The sequence below is a fragment of the Lactuca saligna genome, chromosome 5 (assembly GCF_052625555.1).
Source record: "Lactuca saligna cultivar CGN05327 chromosome 5, ASM5262555v1, whole genome shotgun sequence".
NCBI lineage: Eukaryota > Viridiplantae > Streptophyta > Magnoliopsida > Asterales > Asteraceae > Lactuca > Lactuca saligna.
The window spans coordinates 78,973,049-78,995,898 of NC_136421.1; the positions used below are offsets into that span (position 1 = coordinate 78,973,049).

The window sequence follows — 22,850 nt, forward strand, 5'->3', positions numbered from 1 at the left end:
GATTCACAAGAAAAAATTCTCAAAAAAACATCTCGATGATTTATTTATATAATGATTTTGTTGTTATTAACTAAAATTGTCATAAAAATAAGTTTTTCTTAATTTACTTAATAATGAATCATAAAGATGTTTTTTTGAGAATTTTTTTTGTGAATCATCTTACAAATGAATCATGTAGTTATTTATTTTTTTTGTTCGTCAAAAAAATATGTAGAAAAAAAACTTCTTACCTTCCTACCAAAAAAGATTTCTTACCGGATCTATATCATATATATATATATATATATATATATATATATATATATATATATATATATATATATATATATATATATATATGACCTATTTTCATTTTTGGTTGTTAGTTAGATATTACGATATGTTATTATTCGTTAAAATACTATGATTTTTCTATGTTTATTACTATAATTTTATTGTCTTTTTTTTAAAAACTTCAGTTATATAATTAATTCATTACAGGGTATAAGGACTTTTTTTTTTCGGTTTTGTCCTGAGCATTTAAATCATCAACACCGGCTCTGAAACTATATCCTAAAAATGTTGTTCCAACGACAATTCAACACAAATATATTCAAGTTATATAAGATATACATTTGTTAAAAAAAGATATTATAATGTTTTTCTAGTAAATATCCAAAATGTTTTTTCTAATTTTTGTTGAGGTTTGAAGAATGTTTTGGTGACAATCATCCATTATTAGCTCTTACACAAACCCCAAGGTTCCCTTTCTCCGGCGTATCCACCGTTTGCATATTCTTGCCTTTTCCTTTATTGCGTGACCTTTTTTCATCATATCAAAACGACCCCCACCACCACCATGTCCACCACTATTGAGTAATGACTAAACCCTCATTTTATAACCTAAACGGAAACTTATTTCGTTACAGAGTTTCAATTCATTCATCTTCATTCTCTCATAGTTAATGCACATTCTTCTGGATCCTTATTCGTCAACACCCATTCACCCAACACATTTTGCCTTTCTAAATGGTTCCAGAAACATTGCTTGGATTTCACTGTTTTCTGGAGTAATTTGTTGATTTAGCGAAGTGGGTTTGTTTTTTTTCCTCCTTTTCGAGCTAATTTTTGAAGGAAACACGCAATCTTCTGTTCAAATACTTCAAAAGTTCGTACTTTTTTGAGTAATTTTAGGTACATTTGAAGAATGGGGATAGCGAACTCAAAAGCAGATGGCTGTGAAGCTTTGCGTTTATGCAAAGAACGAAAGAAATTCATCAAAAAAGCAATCGATTCAAGGTATGATTTTGCAGTTGCTCATCTTGCTTACGTTCAGTCCCTTCGAAGCATTGGCATTGCCCTACGTCGATTTGCAGAGGCCGAAGTGTTGTTAGATGCATCTCCAGCCACAGAAATCGAAAACCCCCAAACTCATTCCTCAAACCCGTCACCTTCTCCGCCACACCTCGGTGGTGTCGACGCCGGTGCTTCAGATGGCAGTCCTGCTCCCCATCAACCTCCTGTTTCAAGTTTAAGTTACATGAGGTCCGGTGGGACTAACGCAGTCACTGTTAGTCTTAATCCATCGAAAATTGATATCAGCACTAGGGTTTATGTAGACGATGTTGATTCCATGTCCTTCACAATGCCGCCACCACCACCACCACCTCCGCCGCCTGAATCAGCCTCCTCTTGGGATTACTTTGATCCTACCGACAATCATGAAAGCTTCAGCTTCGTGGGCCACGATGGATTTCATGTAAATTTCAATAATATGAGTGTGCAGAAACAGTTCCCGATTAACGATTCCATTACAAAGGAAGGATCTATAACACCTCCCGAATCATTAAAAACGGATCATAATGGGCATGATGATGGTATTCCGATTGCTCCCATTTCACCAACAACAGTAGAATCTGACACCGGAAATGATGCAGTTTCTGGAGCTTTGATCTGTAGAACTTCTCAAACAGAATCGAAGGATGATAGTTGTTTAGGTGAGGGAGAAAGCGAGGATCCTTCTGAGTTTATCACACATAGGGCTAAAGATTTTCTTTCAAGCATTAAAGAAATTGAGAGTCGATTCTTTCTAGCATCGGAATCCGGGAAAGAAGTTTCAAGAATGCTTGAAGTAAATAAAATCCAACTTGGCTATTTCGAGGCTAAAGGTATTGCTACATTTTGTGTCTCATTTTTGAAAAAAATAACTCTTTCTTTTATTCTTCAAATTCAATTTTTTAGATTAAATCTCAAAATTGTTGAATGTAGGTAGTTCAACTGCATCAACATTGTTGTGTGGGAATTGTTGTAAAGTAAAACCCGCACATGTTTCACATGGTAAGTATTGTAGCTTCCATTTTCATTTGTGTTGTGAAAAAAGTTTTGTAGCTTTAAAAAATTTCATGTTTCAATTTTGTAGAAACTCCACATGGGCCAAGAATCATTACATGGAATCGATCGATGTCTTCACATTCATCATCATCAAGAAATCCTTTAGCTGCAGCATCAAAAGATGATAATGATGATAGTGGAAGCGATTTCATAGAAGAGTTTTGTATGATTGCAGGAAGTCACTCTTCAACTCTTGATAGACTCTATGCATGGGAAAGAAAGCTCTATGATGAAGTGAAGGTATTTTATTAGATTACACTTAATCGGAAAAAAGAAGAAGGATTAAATGCAAGAAATAACGATTTACTTTCTTGAAATTGTTTATCATAGCAAATTACTTCTGTTTTCTTCCTATTACAACATTGTACCTTGAAAGTACACTATTGTAATAGGAAAAATTGAAAAAAAAAATGAAAGTAGGATGTTATAATTATTTTTTGTTATATCATTCTACTTTTATTTCGTCATTGAACTTAAAAAAATCTACCCAATTTTAGCAATGTCATTCAAATACATAGTAACCTTCAATCTTCATTGCTATAATTGGCTAGATTTTCAAATTATAACATCTCAACAAGAAAGAAAAGTGGAAGTACGATGCTATAATTGGTTAGATTTTTCAAACTATAATGCCTTCATAGGAATTTTTTAGTAGAATAGAATTAAATTAAGCGAAAGTACGTTGCTATTTGTTGTAGGCGAGTGAATCTATAAGGAAGGAGTATGACCGAAAGTGTGATCGGCTTAGACACCAATTTGCAAAAGATCTCAAGAGTCACGTGATCGATAAAACTCGTGCTTTGGTTAAAGATTTGCATTCAAGAATTATCGTTGCATTGCACACCGTTGATTCCATATCAAAACGAATCGAGAAAATGAGAGATGAAGAGCTTCAACCACAACTCTTGGAACTCATTCAAGGGTAAGGATCATTTTCCTTTCCTAATTTTCAAATAAGGAAAATGAAACTAAAAAAGATTTTCTACTCTTTTTATTGTTCAAAAAGCATTTTCCCTAGTTATCAGGAAAATCTCTTTTAATAGCAATCTCTTGTAGGTATTGAACTATTATTTTTTCTCAACTTATCTTTGGTTTTAACAATTGAATCCCCCGTGCAGATTAAATCGTATGTGGAAGGCAATGCTCGAGAGCCATCACACACAATACATAACCATCCAATTAGCCTACCATTTAAAAAATTCAAAAATCAAAAATCATCAACAAGAATCAAAACTACAAATTATATCCGATCTTCAACACGAGATTGAATGTTTCGGTTTAAGTTTTACCAACATGGTCAACACTCAAACCTCATACGTAGAATCAATCAACAACTGGCTCCAAAATTGCATCATACTACCAAAGGAACGTGTAAAGGGTAGACGACCATTTTCGCCTCGAAGAGCCTTAGGCCCTCCGATTTTCGTTATTTGTCGAGATTGGTCCTCCGGGATTCAGACCTTGCCAGCTCAGCAACTGAGTGATGCCATTAAAGGGTTTTTGACGAATCTTCATCAGGATTCGGTGGTGGAGGAGGCTGACCGGAAACCGGAGGAGGGAGAGGAGGTTAATGATGACATGGCGGCTGTGAATTTAGGAACGATGCATTTGAGTTTGACCAAAGTTCTTGATGGGTTGACCAAGTTTTCGGAGGCTTCGTTGAAGATGTATGAAGATATTAAAGAGAAAAGTGAGAAGGCTCAAAGTGTGTATTTGAATTATAGGCCACCACCTAGGGCTTATAGTATTTGAAATTTGTCGCATTTTGAAATATTTCATGTAGAAATTGAGAAGTGTTGTTCCTTTTGTTTTGTTTTTTTTTTTTTTTTTTTTTTTTTGAAGGAATAGGGAACTTAATTAATCTTTTATTATACGTTTTAAGATGTAGACTAGCTGTAGGTTTTTTATTGTGATATTATGTGTTCCTAAATATCCGGTATTTCTGGATCGGTTTTGTCTTATTATGGATTTTTACTATTGGTATATCGAATCATATAGGATCCATCCAGTTATGTTTTAAGTTGATCACAAATTGTTTAAAAATGTTACATGGCTGAATTGGATAGATTTTAAATTATAATGTTAAATAGTGAAAATATGTTTTCATTTCTTGAATTTAACCTTTTTTTTTTTTTTTCTTTTAGTAGCAGAATTTTATTACGAAACTAGGAAGAGGTTTGAAAATTACATAGAGATAGCTAGAAGTGGATTTCGAAACCACTCAACACAACTAACTTTAATCTTATTATTCATAATATATACAAATAAATTATAAGAAAAACCAACTATGTTGTCAAAAGAGTAAAGCTTTAACAGGCGTTTGAATCTCCAAATAACACACCATTTCATTATCTCCACATCACCCATAACGCCGTATGAATACCGATTCCGACCTTCTTTCTTACACATATTAATCGTAACAACATCAAGCTAAAAAAGATCATGTAAAGTATCCATACCCTGTAACACAACATCCACCCAATGAAAAACTCTTTGCCATATGGGCAGTGGTGGATCCAAGATTTTAATAGGTTGGGGGCATTAAAAAAAATCAAATATAATTTTCGGGTCGGGTCAAAATGGTTTTAAACACAGGTAACAAAAAAATGTTAAACTATAAATAAATAGGTATGCGAGTTTGGGGCCCATTGGTTATTTTGTATGCTATTATCTGCTATGCTTATAATATCTGTATGTTAATGGGGTCCATTATGTGAGCTTGGTTCGGGCCTGTTATACTTAGTAGGCGAGGTCCTCTGTATGCTATTATCTGCTATGCTTATGATATCTGTATGTTGACGGGGCCCGTTATGCGAGTTTGGTCCGGGCTTGTTATACTTAGTAGGCGATGCCCGCTATCCTCAGTGGGCAGGGCCTGCTATGCGAGTGAAGGTGGGGCCCGTTACACTCATTGGATGGGGCCTATTATGTGTTTATTTATGTATGATATGTGATATTTTGGGGAACTCACTAAGCTTTGGAATTTTCAGTTTATGTTTTAGGTACTTCCAGATCCAAAGGGAAGAGCCCTGGATGATTATAGAGTACACACCATATTTTTCCGCATTTTGAGATTTACTCTGATATGTCTTGATGTATTGACATACTTTGATCTTTTAGGGTTGTATTTGGATTAATATTTTTATTAAATGAAAAATGAAGTTTTTGGATCTTATTTTTGGGACGTTAGAAGTTGATATCAGAGCCTTGATTTGAGGGATTAAGAGATACGTTCGGGTGTGTCTGAACTCACACTGAGGATTTGGTAAAGTTTTTCAAAAAGAAATGTATATTTAAGAAAATGTTTTTCTAATACAATAAAGGGTGTGATGCATGCAATCAACCGAGCTCAAGTAAGTTTTTTCAAAATACCCATACATGTTATCTGATATGATTTGATCCATAAATATGTGAATCGCCTGCTAGTTAGGGCTAAGGATCTGCTTAACATTTCCATGAAAGAATCTAGAAGAGATGCCTTTGTATGCCTATTGTATAAGCTTGTAGACTTGCATGCTAGTATTGATCAGTCAGTGATAGAATGGATTAGTTAGGTGATACTTGGTTCTGATTACTTGTTGCTCGACTCTTGTTTGAGTCCAACCATTGCAGTGACCTCTTATTCGAAGAATTATCTTTTTTTGGTGACATGTAATTGTATTCTTGAGCTAGTTAGAGGAAGTTAGCGGGAGTTCTTCTGTAGCTGATGGCGGAGAGTGGTGTACAGTTTGCTCAAGGAAAACCTAGGTTGAGATCTAGTGCTGGAAGCGTTATCTTGATGATGTTTAATTGTATGGATATAAGATGACATGGCGGATTCAAGGCAAGACTTGAGGAAAGTATGGAAGGCCCATTATGTGTTTATTTATGTATGTGAAGTGGTATTTTGGGGAACCCACTAAGCTTTGGGCATACAGTTTTCAGTTTTTGTTTTAGGTACTTCCGAATCGAAAGGGAAGAGCCGTGGATGATTGTAGAGCACACACCATCTTTTTCTGCATTATGAGATTTACTCTGATATGCTTTGATGTATTGGCATACATAGATCTTTTTAGGTTGTCTGACAATGTTTGGATTAATGTTTTTATCAAATCAAAAATGAAAATTTTGGATCTTACTTTTGGGACGTTACAAGTTGGTATCAGAGCCTTAGTTTGAGGGATTTGAACATACCTTCGGGTGTGTCTGAATTCAAACTGAGGATTTGGTAAAGTTTTTCAAAAAGAAATGTATTTTTTAAGAAAAAAGTATTTTCTAAGACAAGAAAAGGTGTGGTGCATGTAATCAACCGAGCTTAAGTAATTTTTCCCAAAATACTCATACATGTTATCTGATATGATTTGACCCGTAAATCCGTTAAACGCATGCAAGTTAGGGTTAAGGATCTGCTAAATATTTGCATGATAGAATGCTAGGAGAGTTGCCTTTGAATGCCTATTGTATTAGCTTGTAGACTTTCATGTGAGTACTGGTCAGTCAATGATAGGATGGCTTGGTTAGGTAACGCTTGGTTCTGATGCTTGAATGCTGCTTGCTTTATGTTTTTAGGAGCTCTCACTAGCTTTAGGTAACTAGTAAGCGATTATGCAAAGTTACATATTATGGGAACTAAATAATTTTAGAAGGTTCGGTTTTAAATCTATTGCGCAACTCTGGTTTGAGTCAAACCGTTGTAGTGTGAGACCTCTCACTTGAAGATTTATCTAGTTTTGGTGATATGTAATTGTATTTGTGAGCTAGTTAGAGGAAGTTAACGAGAGTTCCTTATGCAACTGATGGTGGAAAGTGGTATGAAGTTTGACTTACGAAAACTTGGGATGAGATGTAGTGATGGGAGCCTTATCTTTATGAGGGGTAATTGTATGGATATTGTCACACCCCGAAAACCTAAGGCAGAAACATTTCCGGGGCGAACTCCACATTGAGTATCAAATCCAATGTACATAGTAAGCAAAGTAAACAACCATTACATTACATATTCGAATTTACATTTGTTCAAAAGTAAAGTGTTACAGGTGTTATACGTATATCATATGAACAAAAGTTAAGATGAGTCTTCTGTACGCTCCATCTTCTCCAAAAGGATCGTTGGGTACCTGTCTAATATGGACTTGAGAATACAAGCAGTTTGAAAATTAGCATAAAGCTGGTGAGTTCATAAGATGTTAGTTTTCTGAAAATGTACAAGATCTCTTTGGTTTTCCGAAAAAGTTTGGTATCCAAGAAAATCCCATATTTTCTTATTTGTAGAGTTTGATTAACTGTTTTATTACACGGATCTGTTTATGTTCAGTTGTTATCCCAGAAAAATCCTATATTTTCCTAAAAGTAAGTTTAGTTATTGAATCCCAATGTAATGTTCGATTATCTATCATACTTGTCATATTAGCTAGGTATTCTGATATCCTAATTGTGTTATGCTTGAATGTACCTAGATGCGTGCCTTCGTATTCGTATTCCTATTCTTAATGATATTCATACTCATATTTTATATTTGTATTCGTATTCATATTTGTGTTCCTATTTGTATTCGTATTCGTATTATTCGTATTCATATTTGTGTTCTTATTCGTATTTGTATTCGCACTCGTATTCGTATTCCTAGTCCTATTCCTAATCCTATTAGTATTCGTATTCGTATTTACATTCATATTCACATTCATATTCGTATCCCTATTCCTATTCCTAATCCTATTCGTATTCGTATTTGTATTCGCATTCGTATTCGTATTCCTAGTTATACTTTCGTATTCGTTATGTTCCTAGTTGTACTTTCGTATTCGTTATGTTCCTAGTTGTACTTCCGTATTCGTATTCGTATTAGTTCTAATTGATGATTAGTATTAATTATTCGTAAATTCTGAAATATAGATTGTAACACTTTATCAAGTAATCTATGATTAGTTTGAAGGCTAACTTCATAATTCGAACTATTTGATTAACACAGTTTTCGATATTAAAAAAATACAGATTATAGACATTTGAACTGAAAATAATAAGTTTGAGTACAAGATTTCCTTGTACTTTTGCTTATATTCCCCCTGAAAACTTTTGAAAAACATTTGAAAAAGGGTAGAGGTGTGAACTCACCAATCGCGGAATGTGTCGGTTTGGATGCTAAACGTCAGTTCAAGGCTTGAAAACGAGTGAGGTTCCTATGTAATGTGAAAAGATATACAATGGTATCTAATTAGACTTTAAATCACTAATTAGATATGATTATACACTCCAAGACGCGAAAACACTTCGAATCAAGTGTTCGGAGTGACCTAGGTGACATCTAAGGATGTGTAGGACCCATGTATGGAGTTTACTCTTCAAGAGTAAACTCCTTGAGGAGTTCACGGTCCATTGACTATATCCCCATGAGTTTACGGCCGTAAACTCATGGGTGGTGGGTTCTTGGATGCCAAATGGTCATACAATGCACACGGGAAGGTTCTAGGATTGATTCCATGGCTTAGGAAGTGATTGGGACTCTAAATGACCTTGGATAAGAGTTTACGGTGTATGAAGATGTTCTTTGGGAGTTTACTACCTTAAACATGAGTTTGCTACCTTAAACACGAGTTTACTACCTTAAACACGTGTTTGTCCATGATTGATGAGTTTTAGTGGTTGAAAGTTAAGCATACTAAGTTCTAGACCCATTTCTAAGCCATACAAGGTGTTAAGGGCACTTTAACACCCATAGAATGAGTTTAAGGTCTAAGGAGATGAGTTTATGGTCTAAGAATGTTCTTGGACCGTAAACTCAAGCTTGTCCCATTTGAATAAGTTTTGGTGCATTTCTTGAAGGATTATAAGGTTCTATACTCTCATGAAAGCTTGTTGGAGGTGTTTAGGGGAAAACTAACACCTTAAGTTGAGTTTACTCCCTAAGAATAGGTGTTTACGGTCCAAGCATGTGCTTGGGCCATAAAATCATGCTTATGTCCCAATTGAAGAGTTAAAGGTGTTCTAAGTCCATGCAAACAAGTCCTTAGGTCATATCTAGGCTCCAAATGAGTTTTGGAAGGGTTTTAAGGCTCAAAACCCCTCATTACATGTGTTCACGGCCTAAGGAGGTTCTAGGACTGTAAACACATGTTTATGGTCCTATTCCTCATATTTTTCACAAATTTGAAGGCCAAAGGTGCTATACTAGAAGCTAGGATAGTTACCTTGACGATTTGGAGCTTGTTTTGGATGATTTTGGCTTGATTTCGATTTCTAGAGAGAGAAAGTAGAGGGAGAGTGGAAAGGCTTCAAATGAGGCTCTCTCAACTTTATATATGCTGAAATTTTTGGGACACGGTGGAATTCTACTCGATACTGTCGTCAAGCAAGGCTTTTGGTCGTATCCGATTTAATTATTTTTATAATTCGACGGAATCAAACAATTATTTTTCAAAAAAATAAATTGAAGCGTTTCCATGGATTTCTAACGTATTTGGACAATTATTAAGTCAAAATAATGAACCTAAAATAAATGACTTAATTTAGAAACGAACGGAAACAATTTAAGACGACGAATTTTTAATGACGTATCTGGTTACGGCGACGAAATGAACTTCGGGTTGTCACAGATATAAGGAGACTTGACATATTCAAGGAAATCCTTGAGGAAAGTACTGAAGGCCCATTATATGTTTATATATGTATGGTATATGGTATTTCGGAAACTAACTAAGCTTTGGGCTTACGATTTTTTCATTTTATGTTTCAGGTACTTCCAGATCAAAAAGGAAGAGCCGGGGATGATTACAGAGCACACACCATCTTTTTCCACATTCTGAGATTTACTCTGATATGTTTTGATGTATTGACATACTTTGATCTTTTGGGGTTGTATGACAATGTTTAGATAATGTTTTTATTAAATCAAAAATTAAAATTTTAGGAAGCTAATAGTTGGTATCAGAGCCTTGGTTTGAGGGATTCAAACATACCTTCAGGTGTGTCTGAACTCAAACAAAGGATTTTGTGACAACCCGAAATTTCCATTTGTACGAACAATATCTATTCAATAGAAGCCAGTCCAGTTTCATTGATTTTCAGACTTTTCCGAACAAGTTTGTGTACATTAGGGTTTACGTCTCAGGAGATATCAGGAGAGTGGATGCTCCTGGAATTGTGAAACTTGAACATTCCAAGTTTCATAATGTTATAGTCCAACTTCCGGAATAAAAATATTTTCTGTCAAAATATTTCAGGACTATAAATAGATTTCTGAATTTAATTAATTCATTATTCACAATTCCAACTAGAGAAAAGCCATTTCTCTCTGACGGATCTTCGGGTTTTCATCCCGGATTGTGAGTCTACTTTCCTAAATGTGTTTTAATGTTTGTTATATGCTTTATAACATTGTTTACATGTCTAAAATACAAGATCCAGGAGGTTACGGCCCAAGAACGTTCTTGGGGTGTAAACTCCAAAACGAAGCCTTAAGGCTTCCTAGTCCCGATTCCTTGTTAGACAACTAGTTTAGGACTTATTGTATGATCTTTTGAGTCTAGAAATCATCCAAGATCATAAGACTTTTGGAGTTTACGGCCCAAGAGCTTCTTGGACCGTAAACACCATTTTTAAGGGCCAAGTGTGCCCTAAATGACCCCTAAGGCTTAAGGCATTTACCCTCTAATGCTTGTAGCTAATTTGGACACCAAAACACTTCAAAATCATAAAGTTCTAGGAGTTTATGGCCAAGAAAAGCTCTTGGGCTGTAAACCCCTTTTTCAAGGGTTAAAAGTGCCCTAAACACCCTTAAAGCTTTAAGACAATTACCCTTTAATACTTAGGACTTGAATGGGGAGCAAATTACATCAAAATCATCCCTTAAAGGGAGTTTACGGCCAAGGAACATCTCTTGGGCCGTAAACTCCAAGTAAAGGCATAAATGTGTGCCTAATGTCCCCTTTAGCCTTAAGCAAAAACATGGAAGTTATCCTACATGTGCAAGTGCCTTAAATGAATTAAAACCAACACCCCATAGGAGTTTACGGCCGTAAACTCTAGGGGATATGGTCCTTTGGCCATAAACTCCCCAAAGGAGCATTCTAAGACCTTAAACTACTTCAAGGATTATTCCAACAAGGATAGACTTATTCTAGGATCAATATAGCACTTCAAAACACCCAAAACCACCAAGTGTGGAGTTCACGACCATAAACTCAAGGAGTTTATGACCGTAAACTCCAAAGGTGGGGTTTGTTGGGTGGTGAACTCATATACAAGGTCATTGGTGCATTAAACCCCTTTTGCCTTGTCCCGTATCAACTTAGATGCAACCATTAGGACCTATAACACTTATATAAAGTGTTTACATGTTCCTAAGTGTCTCAACTTATTTTGTTAAGTTATTATTTGGCTAATTAGTTATATATATGCTCATTATATGATAACTAGGCTCGTACGTGTGAACAAGTCTCCGTTTGCCACCTAGCACAGTACCCGATACATCAATCCAATCTACTCACCACAAGTGAGTTCATATCCCTTTAATCAACCTTTGAAATGTTTTTAAATGTTTTAAATACTTTATGGGGGGGGGGATACAAGTTAAACACTTACAGTTATTACAACAATCACACGTGACTACATTAATCACATGTGATTAATAACTAGAAAACCAATGATCTTATCACTGTTCAAACTGTTTATCAAACTGTTTCACTTCAAAATGTTTTACAAACTCTTTTACTTATCAAATGCTTTTATTAAACTTTGTTTTACTTCTTATAAATTGCATGCCCATATATGTATAGATATATAAGTAATGTTTAAAGGGCTTAGGAAGGCCATCCGCCCTATTTCCTTTTCGCGCACTGAGATGTGGTCTGGTGGGATTTCGGGTGACCATCCGAGGGTCGTTTCAATATTAGTTATATATCATATATACATGTATAGACATAAAAGTACTTCCATATTCATACTTATCAGTACATTAATAGCTAGTTACCATCGGGGTAATACAGAACATATACAACTATACTAGAAACGAAACATATACAACTATGCTACAAACAATACATATACAACTATACTAGAAACAATACATATACAACTATGCTAGAAACAATACATATACAACTATACTAGAAACGGAACATATACAACTATACTAGAAACAATACATATACGACTATACTAGAACGAGAAACATTACATATACATGAACACGTTAAAAATTGTGATCCACTGTGTCGGAGGATGCCTTAAATGTCATGGCCCGAGTTGTAGCCAGAATTCTCTTGGAGGGAGAGCATGAGTTTGCGTATAGATCTATACTGGATTGACTATCCTTCACCTTCCTGCTAGCTACAGCCGGACCTGCAGGTCTGCGGGTGCCAAACGTCATTCCGTTATTACGACCATTCATTGTGTCGTTGTTACTAGTCGATAGCATGGTGCAATTTATCACATTATACCTTAATATAAATCCGGTTTAAGGTAGTTAGTACAGCAGTAGTTCTTATAATACAAAACTACAATACTACAATGATTTACCCATTACATATTTTAGTGATAACCTCACTTAAACGTTAATGTACAAACTATATTTTGTTAAATGATAGTTACACTTGGGAAATTACACACTTTTACAACAACGAGCATACAAAACAGTTAAGCCTTGGTAGAACGCTACTTTCATAGAAAATATAGGTTTTTCTGAGAAATTCAAACTTTTACAAGCACTTACAAACCTTTACATACATTTTACAAACTTATACTTGATACATGTTCAAACATTTTTGGATAACAAATACCGACACTAAAATACTTATGAACTCACCAGCTTAATGATGATAAACTCTTTCAAAATAACTTGTATTCTCAGGTCATCAGTAGACAGGTACCGAGGCCAGCTTCTGAGAAGATGGAGCGCATTCAAGACTCATCTTATTATTTTGATATACGTTATTTTTGGTGTCTATAATGTACAGAACATGCTTGTATTAAAATTATATATTTAATGCAATGGATGATGTTGTTTGCTTATTTACATTTATTGTGTTGTGATACTTTACATGACGTCCTCCGCCCCAGAACGTTTCCGCCGTTCTTGGTTTTGGGGTGTGACAGATTTGGTAAAGTTTTTCAAAAAAATTTATTTTTAAGAAAAGGGTTTTCTAAGAAAAGAATGGGTGTGGTGCATGTAATCGAGCGAGCTCAAATGTTTTATCAAAATACCTATACATGTTAGCTGATATGATTTGATCTATTAATCGCATTCTAGTTAGGGCTAAGGATCTGCTCAAGATTTGCATGATAGAATGCTAGGAAATATGCCTTTATATGCCTGTTGTATGAGATTGTTGACTTGTATGTTAGTACCGATAAGTCAATGATAGGATGACTTGGTTAGGTAATGGTTGACATACTTTGATATTTTGGGGTTGTATGACAATGTTTGGATTAATGTTTTTATGAAATAAAAAATGAATATTATGGTTCTTATTTTTGGGACATTACAAGTTGGTATCAGAGCCTTGGTTTGAGGGATTCGGACATACCTTCGGGTGTGCCTGAACTCAAACTGAGGATTTAGTAAAAATTTTCAAAAAGAAATGTATTTTTTTAAGAAAAGGGTTTTATGATACAAGAAAGGGTGTGGTGCATGCAATCGACCGAGCTCAAGTAAGTTTTCCCAAAATACGCATACATGTTATCAGATATGATTTGATCCATGAATCGCATGCTAGTTAGGGCTAAGGTTCTGCTCAATATTTTCATGATAGAATTCTAGGAGAGATGGCTTTGTATGAGTATTGTATGAGCTTTTAGATTCTCATGTTAGTACTGGTCAGTCAGTGTTAGGACAGCTTGGTTAGGTGATGCTTGATTATGATTAGTTGATGCCGAATGCTGCTTGCTTTGTGGTTTTTAGTAGTTCTAACTAGCTTCAGCTAAGTAGTTAACGAATATGCAAAGTTACATATTATGGGAACTAAATAATTTTAGAAGGTTAGGTTTTAACTGTATTGCGTAGCTCTTGTTTGAGTCCAACAGTTGTAGTGCGAGACCTTCATTTGAAGATTTATCTAGTTTTAGTGATATGTAATTGTATTCATGAGTTAGTTAGAGGAAGTTATAGAAGTTCCTTCTGCAACTGATGACAAAGAGTGGTCTGGAGTTTTCCCTAGGAAACCTAGGATAAGATCTAGTGCTATGAGCCTTATCATGATGAGGGTTAATTGTATGGATATAAGGTGACTTGGCAGATTGAAGGAAATCCTTGAGGAATGTCTGAAAGGCCCATTATGTGTTTATTTATGTATGATATGTGGTATTTTGGGGAACTCAGTAAGCTTTGGGCTTATGGTTTTCATTTTATGTTTCAGATACTTCCATTTCCAAAGGGAAGTGCCCGGGATGATTATACGGGACACACCATATTTTTTCGCATTCTGAGAGTTAATCTGATATGTTTTGATATATTTACATACTTTGATCTTTTTGGGTTGTATGATAGCGTTTGGATTATTTTTTATTAAATAAAAAATGAAAATTATGATTCTTACTTTTGGGACTGTGACAACCGTCAATTTTCGGTCAAGTCAAAGTCAACTAAAGTCAACAAGTCAAACCGCTTGACTCAATTTGCCCGTGGGTACTAGAATTTACATTATGAAACTTCTACACAACTCTTTATTCTAATGAGAGATCATAAAGCAAAAAGTGCGAACATCTAGATCTCCTTAACCTAAAACTGTGGTACGTGGCGAGCCAAACCGATAAAACAATGTTGCATACTCACCGGGAGTGTGTAAGATCCTTAAACAGGGCTTAACAGGGTTTACAAACCTTGCATTGCGAAGCCGGACACTCACAATTGTCACACATGGAACCTCTCTCAATTGTTTTCACTCTATCTCTTTCTATGTCAAATCTCTCCCAAATCTCTCCAAGTATGTGAAATCTCTCTCAAATATCTCTTTGTATGAGAAATCTCCCCAAGAATGTCAAATCTCTCCCAAATCTCTCCAAGTATGTGAAACCTCTCTCAAATATCTCTTTGTATGAGAAATCTCTCCAAGAATGTCAAATCACTCCCAAATCTCTCTCAAAAGTTTCCGTAACTTTTTGAAGTCATTTGGGTCATTCCGACCCTTAACTGGGTCAAAAACGGTTTAAAACGGGGTAAAAATGAGTAAAATAGGCTTAAGGACCCGAAACCCTCTTATAAGAGGCGAAACCTCTTAGAACCGAACCTTCTAAGAACCGAAACCAGGAGGACCGAAACCAGGAGGACCGAAACTAGGAGGCCCGAACCCAAAGGTCCTCTCAGGGCCGAACCTCGCCCAGGAGGAACCGAACCCGAAAGGTCCTCTCAGGGCCGAACGTCGCCCAGGAAGAACCGAACCCGAAAGATCCTTGTAGGCTCGAACCTCGCACATACACCCGAACCCGAAGTCTCCTGGAACCGAACCCGAAGGTACTGTTCATTCGGGCTATTTTGCTTCCTCGCCTCCTCTCGCTTCCTCGCCTCCCTTCGTTTCCGGCTCGGCATCAGCATGGACCGAATCTCCGCCTAGGGACCGAACCTCGGCCTAGGACCGAGAGGTCTCGCTGGAAACTCTTTTTCTCCCGGTTTTCGCGTAGTTTTGCGTTTAAGGCCCGTTTTTAATTATTTTAACGCGGGATTTTCACCCAAAATCATATTTTAACATAATAAACCCTAAATATTCAAAATTTAATCATATTTTCATAAAAATCCTTATTTAAATAATAAAAGCAAGTGGGTAAAGTACAAAGAGGTGGAGTGTTGACTTTGCTTTACCTTATGACACAAGCAACCACTCCCACACCCACTCTATGACCAGCCACACCTCCCCACCTTACCTAGGTCACATCAATGTCCTTTAAACTCAATTTCCACTCATTCCCACGTTTTTAGAGCTGGAACAAAACACCCTCTCTCCTCATTTCTCTCATTTGCTCTCATTTCACTAAGTATCAAACTCCACTTTTCTCTCAAACTTTTTCTCCACCAAATTCGAGATTCAAGGCTGATTTTCAAGTGTTCTTCCACATTTGGTAAGAATAATTCATTCTCCTTATGAATATCTCACTTATTTCCACTCAAATCAAGGATATCTTACACAAACTCCATCATAATTGTGTTAGAGCTTCGAATCTTCAAGTGATTCTTCAAGTGTTCTTGGGTTGAACACTTCTCTTCTTCAATACTTATCTACTGAAATCACTCAAGGTGATTTCATACCCCTACATTTTCATGTTTTCTCAAGTTTTTAGGGGGGGGGGGGGGGGAATACAAGTTAAAGCACCAAGAACATAACTAAAATTTTCTAACAGCCTTCATCATAAAATTTCAACTCCATTCACGGACTGTTTTGGGCATCTTAAACATTTTTCTTTTCAAAACTGTACAAGGTTAAAATAGTTCAAGTTCTTAGCTTTAAAATGACTACTTTCACATCTCCATACGATTTTTCTATAATTTATGGTGATTTTTACAAAACTGCCTATCATTTCAAACAACAATCCGGACCAGTCTGTGATCTTGGACTTATTTACCCAAGTTGGAGGTCATTAAAAATCGTAATAAAAATTATGAGTAAACTATACACATTTTTTGAACTCTCAGAATTTACGGATCTAGTTTTCGACTTCGTATGATTTTTCTATGAATTTTCTAAAACAGTGCAGAATGGATAAAGTTAGCCAACAACATATAAATATCATAACACTTTGTATTATGTTGAGCAAAGTGTATAATGATATGTTCTAATTATTGAATGTGTTTCTTTGTTAGTTTATCATCATAAACTGAAACTAAGTCATTCATAATAAATATTATACATTCATTTTAGAACACGTATAATAAACTATAAAAAGTATAGTTTAATGGATTCATAACATTAATGCATTTCCATAAGAGAGTTCTTACATATTACAAACGTTTTAGATAAACTATAATAGGTATAGTTTATGATACATCACACAACACACTCGTACAAAAAGGGTACATTCATACCGAAAAGATTTACACTCACACACATTTCACGTAAACTTGTTAACCTATATTGTAAGACATTCTCTCCCCGTACGTCCGAGTGCGGGATATAACTCTTGGTAGTTATAATCAGAATCTCCTGGAGGGAGAACGTGATACTTGTATATAGATCTATATTGGGTTTGACACCCCACACCTTGCTTCTAGCTACAGTGGGACCTAAAGGTCTACGGGTGACAAATGTCATTTCAGTTTTCGCGACGCCTGAGAAACGTCGTGGCAGGTTCACATAGTCATACTATGATTATAGCGACTCACATAGGGATATAACAATCCATAAAGTTTACAGGAATTTATTTATAAAACCTAAATGGGTTTTATGTCGATTTAAAATCACTTTTTATCTCAATGAGTACAGATATTACTGTACACTTTTGGTTTTGGTAGTTATGACTACACATCATTTGAAACCACATTTATACCTTTAAGTATCGTCAATACTTGTTATTTCTCAGTCCTCGGGTTTAGGACTACATATACATAAAGTATTAACAAACATGAGAACATACGGATATTTCATTTAATTCAAACGCGTCCATGTCCATTTAAACACATAACATTTTCTATTAGTAAGAAAGGTTACTTCTACATTTTGGTCTTTGGGCATAAGACTACATTACACAGATTTTAAAGAAAATATCGGATTTTCTGGATACATATTCTAACGCTTTTACAAGGAAAACGGTTTACTTTTCTAACAAAATCCCTTATGAACTCACCAACCTTTGTGTTGACACTTTTCAAAACTACTTGTATTCTCAGGAATTCAGTTAAAACAGGAAATCAACGTTTTGAGGATGGGACGATAAAACGTCAAACAGTTCATTTTGTATCATAATGTAATTGATGTGAATCATGTCAACATGTACTTTGATGTAACTTTTTCAATTATAATTGTGATGGTTGTATTTACTTTGAGCACTATTATACTCGTTGTTGTGATACTCTACATGAAGTCCTCCACCCCCCGGACGTTTCCGCCATCCTTGGTTTGGGGGTGTGACAGATTAGTATCAGAGCATTGTTTATAGTGAACTCAGTAGATCAAACCACATAAGATATACAAACTATAAATGCATTGGGACTAAGTCTCTGATTTAAAGTTTCAAAACAACTATACTTTTAGAAATAAATAGTTTCGTATTAAAAGTATACATGCATACATACATACTAAGGTCAACATCATTCTAGAACAAAACAAAAGTAATGATTGTTGAATATCACAGGTAAGCTCGGGGATGTATGGTCAGTCTTGGGAGTGGCATAGCCAGATCAACTATGCTGGTACGAGGAGTGATTAGCACATGCCCAAGAATAGTTGTGATATGGCAACAAGTCTAAAAACTTACCAACGCTACCACAATGAGAACATTAAAACAGAACATGAGTTTAAAATACTATGGGAGTATTTTGTAAAATCATAACTTATATGAAAACTAAATTGATCCTTAATAATAGGTCTATAGTCCCTAAGTGGATACTTTAAGGTTATATATAACTTAGAAATTATAGACTTAGAATTTGTGGTCATTACTTTACTTCCTTTTCCTTGTTTGGATGTGGACCTAGAGTGGGATCACTTATTCAAAGGTCTATCGTATCTTGTTATATGTAATTAGTATGCACTATGTCATTATAGAAGTAACTAATAAGGATCACCCCCTATAAGTAATTGATGATAGAGTTAGACGCATAGTACATATCTCCTCCACTCCTATTCTCGCAAATACAGCATAGAAAAATCCTACTTACCGGATAACCCTTACTTTCCTAATCCAAACTCGAGGAATGGTGAATGGTTATGAGAAGAATCAGAGGCGGAACCGGAGGTAATCGATCCTCCATGCATTGCAAGGGTTCCATGAACCATTTCGACTATATCGAACCTGTGACCCGTTGGGAAATCATGATCGGGGGTTGAATGTCGACAACAATGACAACAACCACCATGTGGAGACCAACAAGGGTGCTATGACCTCAACCACGAGGGACTGACGGACAGAGCCCTCCCGGCAAAGACCCGGCGGATCGCGATCATCGGGGATTAATACAGGAAGACTACAATCCGAGTTCAGAAAACTGCACGCTACTCGAGACCCCATCATCTTTCGTACCCGTGACTCAGAATTCGATTACTATTCCCGAGACTAACTCTCTTTTTAGGACCTTATCGCCACTCGTGTAGAGGAAAAAGAGTAAAAGGGTAGGACACACATCATTCAAAGAAAGGATGATTGTAGCCAAGTGTTGATTGGCAAAGCTACAAAATGCATCGACCTAGCCCAGACATCACGAGGGATGGATCGTCGTGAGTAGAGTTCATACCGCTCACCAGACCTGGTAAATTAGGTTATGAGTATGCGTTGGTACTACTATATTATAAGTAAAAGCACAACACTGCAAATTAAGTGGTCATACTAATCGAGAGATCTAGTTACTATCAAAACCCGTCCAAGCACAAACGTGAGGTAGACCTGCAGCGAGGTCAAAATTTTCACTGAAACCATGATTTCTAGAGTCATATTAACAAGATGGGCTTAGGATGTACCTATCCGACTCAAATGTCTATTTAGCCTTAATTATATAGCTAAACATACATCAATAGGTCATGACAAGGACCTAGCTTGGGTCAAGTGTAAGGTTTCACTTGGATACAGAACTACTAAAATACATGAGTTTACTATACAAAGAATCTCGTTATAAATTGTTTTCAGAACACCCTCAACAACCAAATTACGTTACAAATCGATCTGAGATAAACATAGTTAGAAAACATGCGACATATAGCCATTCTAAGAACTCATTATCGTCTCACCTTTAAACATTTTGTTGAGAAGTTTCTTCTTCATAGACCTATGGGTGCGATCATACCAACACTAATGCACCGGATCCCATCAAAATTCCTCAGCCAAGTGTGTTCGTACAAACATTATTTTAAGAGGAGTAAAGCTTAACGTCCGTATGAAACCTACTCCTACCTACTGCCATAACTCCATCTCAGGAGTGTTAGTGGGAACACTAGGAATAGTACAGTAATGTGCAAAAATTTATATCCGTAAATATAAATTGTAAGGATGCACTTAAGATAATCATTTCCACTAACGATGTCGTTTTTCTTTATGAAACATAGCTATGTCTTCACCAAGAGGCAACAAACCAGCTAGCAAGGCGCCAACACTACAGATAGACGCTGCTACTTTTCAGGCTGCAGTCACAGCAGCCATGACAGCCGTCATGGCGCAATTCAAAGCTAACAACGTTAGTAGGGGTGGAAGCGGTTCTAACAATACAAATTGTGGTAACAATCAGGAACACCAATGGGTACCTACCAACGAAAATACCTCAGGCCACAAACCTACAAACAAGAAGAGAAAGTTTTGGAACCTGAAAGAGCACTGCCAATCTCAAGGATCCACTAAAAGACAACAACCTATGTCCACCCCTACCATTACAACAGCAGTCACTACGCATGCCTCGACACTAGCCATGGGGTCTACCACCCAAATGCCTGCCAGACCATATGAGGGATCACTCCCAAAGTGCAACCAATTTGGCTTTCATCACTATGGGGCTTGCTGGGAGATGCACTGTAGAAACTGCAACAGGAAAGGGCATACCGCCCGTTTCTATAGGGCCCCGGCCCATCACCTCCCTTCAATCACCTACACCAAGGTAGGCCTAGTATGCTACCTATGCGGTGAAACGGGACACTTCAAGAGAGAATGTCCAACTGAGAAGAATGACGAAGGGCAGTAGGAGTGTGATGAACACATCAACATGAGTAGCAAGGGAACCATGTTAGGACTTTTGTAATGTTCCCAATGACAAAACGTTTAAGTACTATATGTTTGTAATGAAATTGGTACTCTTACTAAAGTAACCTTCCTTCTAAAAAGTAGCTAAAATATTCTCTCTCATACAAATCAAACCAAAGACATTCATATATGACCTTAGTATCATTACCTGTAAGTTGCGATAACCTTGTCCATACATCGGGGTTAATTAAAATCAAAATACTAAAGTCTTGAAACAGATAATTCCATCCTGACTCCGATTCCATGTCTAGTATTAGGGGTTAAGTGGGGTCACCCACTCGACGATTTCACGACATCAACTTGCATACAACGATCATATACCGCTCGATCGTAAGGAGACCTGTCAGGAATCATGATATCAAGTATCATTACTGGCTATCGAAAACACACCTACTACCAGTGCTAGACACTGTGGTATGAATCATCTACCATAATCATAACATCAAACAAAACGGAACACACAGAAAAAAATACAAGACACTCTATCACTCTAGTGATCTCTTCTTTCGAATACAACTTATCTCATGTTATCTAAAAAGATATTGTTGTCGTTATCCAATTTTGATTGATATAGCCCTCATCTTCCCGATTAAACGATTACAAAAAGGGCCCTTCACCTAACCCCCTGAATATCGAAACTATCGTCTCTCATAAACATTCAGCACAGACCTTTGGGTCATCTCTCACTATGGAACTCCAAAACACGCACCAGAGGAGTGTTATACTTCCCGAAGCCTTATCACATGTATTTACAGGAGACCTTCGGGAATGTCACGCATGTAGCAGACAAGATTCAAGCACGGAAGCTTGGGACAGATATGGTACGAGTCCTGCCATGAGCTTCAGGATAACATTTCCCAGAAGGAAGAGTAAATGTCCTACCATTCAAAAAGGCCTAGTCGCGTAAACCAAACCCACATGCTTCCTACCGAGCTACAAGTGCTGTCAGGTCAAACTTGTCGAACTACTCAACAATGAGATTGAAGAACCAAGCTTCTCACCCTGGAAAACTCTGGCCTTATTCGTCAAATAGAAAAGAAAATTGCTCATAATTCCATCGATTTCAGAGGCCCTGACAACATCTCCAATAGAAACCTTTACTATCTGCCTCGCATATACGAATAGGCCGACCAACCGCAAGGAACGAGGTACCCTTCAGGAATTGGACCTGAGATTTGCATATCAGCGGTCACGAATATTGAAGAAGGACGTCTGAGAACAATCCTCCAATTTCGATGCGAACACTGAAAGTTCGTAGTAATAACCCTCGGATAGGACCAAACCCACTCGTAGGATTCATGAACGTAATAAATAGGATATGCCATTCTTACTAGGATCAGTTCATCATTGTCATTACAAATGACTTACTTATCTGCCCTCATAGTAAGAAGGAAACCAAGGAGAGCAGCTACAACAAACCATGGAAGCAATACGATCAGAGAAGTATTACCCAAATTTCTCTAGATACGAGTTTTGGAATTGAGGAGTCCAATTCTCAAGACACATCATTATCAAGGTGGAAATTCATAAGGACCTTTTTAATTGATCAAAACCGTTGAGAAACAATCAGCACCGAAGGCGTTAGCAGGAATACACCAAAATTCTGGGTCTCGCTGACCTACCGTCTTAGTTCCTTTGGAACT

At 36.5% G+C, this 22,850-nt stretch overlaps 1 protein-coding gene across 2 annotated transcripts; it reads left to right on the forward strand.

Moving 5' to 3' along the window:
- Positions 1 to 706: 706 nt before the first annotated feature.
- On the forward strand, positions 707 to 4,329 carry LOC144997897 (bZIP transcription factor, putative (DUF630 and DUF632)). 2 transcript variants are annotated; one of them, XM_078957760.1, is made up of 6 exons: positions 707 to 1,070; positions 1,174 to 2,147; positions 2,248 to 2,316; positions 2,399 to 2,610; positions 3,069 to 3,292; positions 3,489 to 4,329. In XM_078957760.1, exons 2-6 carry the CDS (start codon positions 1,187 to 1,189, stop codon positions 4,120 to 4,122), a joined length of 2,100 nt encoding a protein of 699 aa, XP_078813886.1. In that variant the 5' UTR covers positions 707 to 1,070; positions 1,174 to 1,186; the 3' UTR covers positions 4,123 to 4,329. The 2 variants fall into 2 exon arrangements, with proteins under 2 accessions (XP_078813886.1, XP_078813885.1); XM_078957759.1 differs by having other exon boundaries at positions 707 to 2,147.
- The last annotated feature ends 18,521 nt before the right edge of the window (positions 4,330 to 22,850 follow it).